The sequence below is a fragment of the Ixodes scapularis genome, unplaced genomic scaffold (genome assembly GCF_016920785.2).
Source record: "Ixodes scapularis isolate PalLabHiFi unplaced genomic scaffold, ASM1692078v2 PGA_scaffold3__209_contigs__length_174095766, whole genome shotgun sequence".
NCBI lineage: Eukaryota > Metazoa > Arthropoda > Arachnida > Ixodida > Ixodidae > Ixodes > Ixodes scapularis.
Genome location: NW_024609868.1, coordinates 41,319,068 through 41,324,036, shown reverse-complemented (window position 1 = coordinate 41,324,036; position 4,969 = coordinate 41,319,068). Strand labels below are relative to the sequence as shown.

The 4,969-nt window shown below is 43.5% G+C and overlaps 1 protein-coding gene across 1 annotated transcript; it reads left to right on the top strand.

Moving 5' to 3' along the window:
- Positions 1 to 2,888: 2,888 nt before the first annotated feature.
- LOC121837175 lies at positions 2,889 to 4,142 on the top strand. Its single transcript, XM_042292710.1, has one exon. The coding sequence runs from the start codon at positions 2,889 to 2,891 to the stop codon at positions 4,140 to 4,142; it is 1,254 nt and encodes a 417-aa protein (XP_042148644.1).
- The last annotated feature ends 827 nt before the right edge of the window (positions 4,143 to 4,969 follow it).

Sequence of the window (4,969 nt, the reverse complement as noted above, 5' to 3'; positions counted from 1 at the left end):
CCAGTGACGCGAGCGTACATCTTGACACAGTCCCTTTTTTCGTGCCCGAAACCTTGGCACTCAGAGCACGAGGGCACCCTACAGTCGCTCCGAAAGTGACCCGTGCGCCGCAACGGAGGCAGATGGGCGAGCGCCCGGGGACCACCACCGGAACTGAGCCGCCAGAGAAACGGAGCTGGTGAAGCAACTGTTCCAGCCATTGGCGGAGGGTCAAGGCGACAGTCAGCGTCGTAGATTCAACGCCGACGAGCCCGTCAAGCTTCCGAACCTCCCGGGCGAGGTCCCTAAACCCGTCGAACGGCTCGAAGGCGCGACAGAAGGTGTAAGGGTACGTCGAAGGTAACCCAGGGAAGTTTCACCTTGATATCCCGCCGGTATATGGGCCGATCACTAGGCGGCTCAGACTTTTGACCGGAAGTTCACTCGAATGAAGCAGCTTCCTCTTGACCTCCGAAATATTCATCTTGGCGAGCCAGACGTGACCCATCTGATACACCCCCAGACCGGTCAAGTCTTGCAGCACCCCACCTGGTTTAAAGGAGTCACGAAATCTTTTGCCTTGTAAGGCCGTGCACCGGTGTCACAATGCAGCACCTACGCTGTTCTTCATTATTTCCCGTGTTGAAAGCGTCGCCAAAACAAAAGAGTCATCCCGGGCGGCATTGCCCTTATCCGAATTACCCCGGCCAAGGCCGGTTGTTATCGCCGCTCCTGACGAGCGATCCATCGCACGCCCGCTCTGCTTGGCAGCCAGGAGTAGACCCCATCGGCCACGCGCTCGCTGGGCAACACGCGCGGCAATATTAATTGAAAAATACATTCCATCAAGGAAGAAACGATGCAACAGAAACTCACGCTAACGCTAATCTGAGGCGTCTGCTAACTAAAAAAAAGTAATTTTCGCAGCTGCCAAACGATCATCCACTCATGCACGATGGACAGCGTACCAAACTGCAGATCTGAAATACACAGGAGGTCTTACGGAAACTAAGTCACATTTTTATAATCATGCACTAAATAGCATGTTAGCAACTAATCGTAAAAAATTGTGGAATGTCGTTAATTCCAAAGATCAGTCTAACATTGGTCTTCAGTCATCTCATGGCATAGATATTCCAGCAACTGAAAGTGCAATTGTATTAAATTATGTTTTTATTATGTCGTGTACAACCCCTAATGTTAACCAAGTACCGGTATTGTCGTTTCCTGCTTTTTTGTCTATGAGCTCAGTAGCAGTTGCCGTGATTGGTGTGGCTGGCATTATTAAAAAATATCAAGCTTTCATCATGCGCTCGAATAGATGGGATTCATAGTAAGTTTTTTTTTAAAAATTGTAATATGCATTGTTCAATACTTCTCTCAAAACTCTATATGTAGTCTTTTATTTATTGCGCAGTCCTAAGTGATTGGGTGGTTTGGAAGGGGGCCCTTTACACAAATCTGGAAAAAAACAAAACCCATCTAAATATCGACCAACATCTTTAACAAGTCTGCCCTGTAAAATATTAGTACACGTCATTTATTCGCAGTTTTGTAAATTATCTTGAACCTAATGACTCCACAAGTCCACAACGAGGCTTTAAAACCATTTAATGTGAGACGCAGTTACCCCTTCACGCATGATCTCCACCATTTTCTTGCTAATAATTATGAAACTGATCTTGTATATTACGATTTTTCAAAAGCCTTTTACGAAGTTTTCCATAAGTTCCTTCTTCATAAATGACAATCACGTAGCATTGATTTTTGTATTATAAATTGGATTCATGCCTTTTTAACTAACCAACTACATTTCGTTACTGCTAATAATATGAATTATTGTACTGTTCCAGTCACCTCACGTGCCCCACAGGGCTCAGCGCTTGGACGCTCTTCTTTCATATTTACATGAATGACTTGGTGCAGAACTTTTTTTTTTATGTTAGCCTCTCCGCTGACAATTGCGTAATATACCAGAATACGAAAGACATATCTGAGACTATTCTGCTACAATCTGACCTTAATAATATATCACTGTGGAGTAACCAGTGGTTAACAAAACCAAACACTGACAAATGTAAATTGCTGAAAGTGTCACGCGCTCAAACGGTGTATCATACTATCATCTTGTCAGTAATCCTCTCGCTTCAAAGTCTGTTTACAAATATCTTGGTGTTCATTTAACGTGTAACCTTTCTTGGAAGGTGCATATTAAATACATATCTAACAGTGCCAACCGTATGCAAGGACATTTAAAAATAAATTTCCTTCTGCTTCTATCTTCCGTTAAAGTTTACAAAACCATAATCAGTCCAAAATTAGAATATGCTGCTGCTGTGTGGGACCCCTCACACTCTTCACTAATTGTTCTTATTGAATTCATTATAAACTTCTCAGGTTGTTTCATATCGACTATTATTTCACTGCCAGCGTTTCTGCCATGAAAAAACACTTTAGGTTTGCCGTTACAAATTTACCGCAGAAAAATCACTCGTTTGTGTCTTTTTCATAAAATATATAATCAAAATATCACCGTTCGTTATAAACTAATTACTCCACCACTCTACATACCGGCTAACATAGATCATGTCCATGAGGTTGGTATTCTAAATTGTAGGACTTCACAATTTCAAGAGTATTTCGTGCCTCAAACATCGATAGACTGGAACTACCTTCCCACCTTCATGCCAACATCACTGATATTGTTTTGTTTAAACGTGCTATTATTAATATATGCACTTTAAGGTTAATATTTTACAGCTCTCTCCCATCTTTGATGTAATTACCTTGAGGGTATTTGAAACAAATAAATAAATAAAAATAATATAAATAAACACAGCGTAACAAATCATAACGCACACAAAATGCACCCACGGCACAGCTTATGGCGGCGTGGAACCGGCACAGTCATGGCGGTGCCCTTCACGCATATTCGTTTTCTGCTGCTCATGCAGGTCGTGTGTCGTGGTGCTTCATCGCTATTGCAACGCAACGTCAGCAAAGACACGGAACATCCCCCACCATCGGCTACGCCTGTTTTCGCCTTCAACTCGGATCTTCTCGACGACACCACTCTCGCAACGTGTCCGGCACCCGCTTCTGGCCAGTGTCCGATCCCTGCCTACGAACCTTGGGAGGACAGTTTCGGTGTCTTCAGCCTACAAAAGGCGGAAATCGACAGTCTCGGCTTGGGGCGTGGAACCGGCACAGTCATGGCGGTGCCCTTCACGCATTTTCGTTTTCTGCTGCTCATGCAGGTTGGTGCCAGCTTCTCTAAATGTTCTAAATTTCATTTTGCTCTTCTGCCGGTTCCACCCCATGTTGTATTTGCTAACGTTAGATCACGCGGCTTGACCTGCCGATTTCGGAAAGGTTTCGTGTTGCTGCACAATTACGCTTTCTATTTCTTATTGCTACTGCTGTGCGGTGACGTTGAATTAAATCCCGGCCCTCTTTCTGCCGCGCAAGAAAATCAGCTAGTTGAAGCAATGCAACTAATTCCTAGTATGCACGAAGGACAAAAGACTGTAATAAACGAACTGAAAGCCATCAAAGATTTGCAAACCACATTCGAAAGAAAACTGGAGGGCTTATTTTCTCGTATAGCCATAATTGAGAGCGATGTGGCTACAATTAAACCACTGAGGGGAGAATTTGAAGAACTTAAAGCGTCAAATCGGGAACTCGATACGCAGCTTAGAACAACAGCTTTACGTCAAGAAGAACTGGAAAATCAATCTCGGAGAAACAACCTGCTCATCTACGGTTTGCCCGACGTGGCGGCTGAAACCTGGGAAGCTTCAGAGGCTAAGGCTTTATCTTTTTTCGCCGATAAGCTCGATATACACCTTGAAGCTACTAGCATTGAACGAGCGCACAGGATTGGCCGCTTTGCTGCTGATAAAAACCGCCCTTTGATTTCGAGGTTCCTGTCATTTAAAGACAAGCAAAGGGTTCTTTCCAAGGCCTTCAAACTAAAACAAAGTGGTTTTTCTATAAGCGACGATTTTTCCCCTGCAGTACAGTTTGCAAGACGCAGACTTCTAGACTACGCCAGTGAGCAGAACGCGCAATTTAAATTGCGATACAACAAGTTAACTATAGGCAACAAAACGTATATGTACGGTCCAGATAATGACACTGTGTTCGAAAGTGCCCGGTAACCACCAAAGCATACAAGCGGAAATGGAGAACTTAGCTTTCAAAAACTAGTGTTCATAACTGTCAACTGCAGAAGTGTTAAAAACAAAAAAGACGAACTTGCCTTTCTTCTGAATTCAACACAGGCTGATGTGGTTATTGGTACGGAGTCGTGGCTTGATGGTTCTATAGACAGTTCTGAAATATTTCCTGCTAACTATGAGGTCTACCGCAAAGATAGAAACCTAAGGGGCGGGGGTGTGTTCTTACTTGTGTCTACAGACCTACCAAGCACAGCCCTTGAATTTCAGGACTGTATTTGCGAATCTGTTTGGTGTAAAATCAAACTGCGAGGCTCGAAATTTCTCACAGTCGGCTCATTTTATAGACCACCGGGTAATAATGCACTGGATCCCCTTTTGTGTTTATCTAATACTTTGTCAGCAATAACCCCTGATGACGTCATACTTAGTGGAGACTTTAATCTTCCCGATATAGATTGGGTGGAAAATATACCTAATTTGCGTAATTCACTCTCTCTTTATACCACGTTTGACGAACTGATAAACACTCATGAGTTGCAACAGTTCGTGTCCCTTCAACAAGATATAGTGCACGGGAATCTATTCTAGATCTTTTTTTTACAAATCGTCCTTCTTATGTGTCCTCAGTAATGACGACACCGGGCCTCAGTGACCATGAAGTTGTAGTTACACAAATAACTTGTAGGCGCGATGTCATCATCAAGTCACGCCCCAAAAAAGTGTATGTTTTCGATCGGGGTGATTATGATAACTTGTCTTTTGACCTGTTGGCTTTCCTCCCCGAGTTTGAATGCTCATGTACGTCA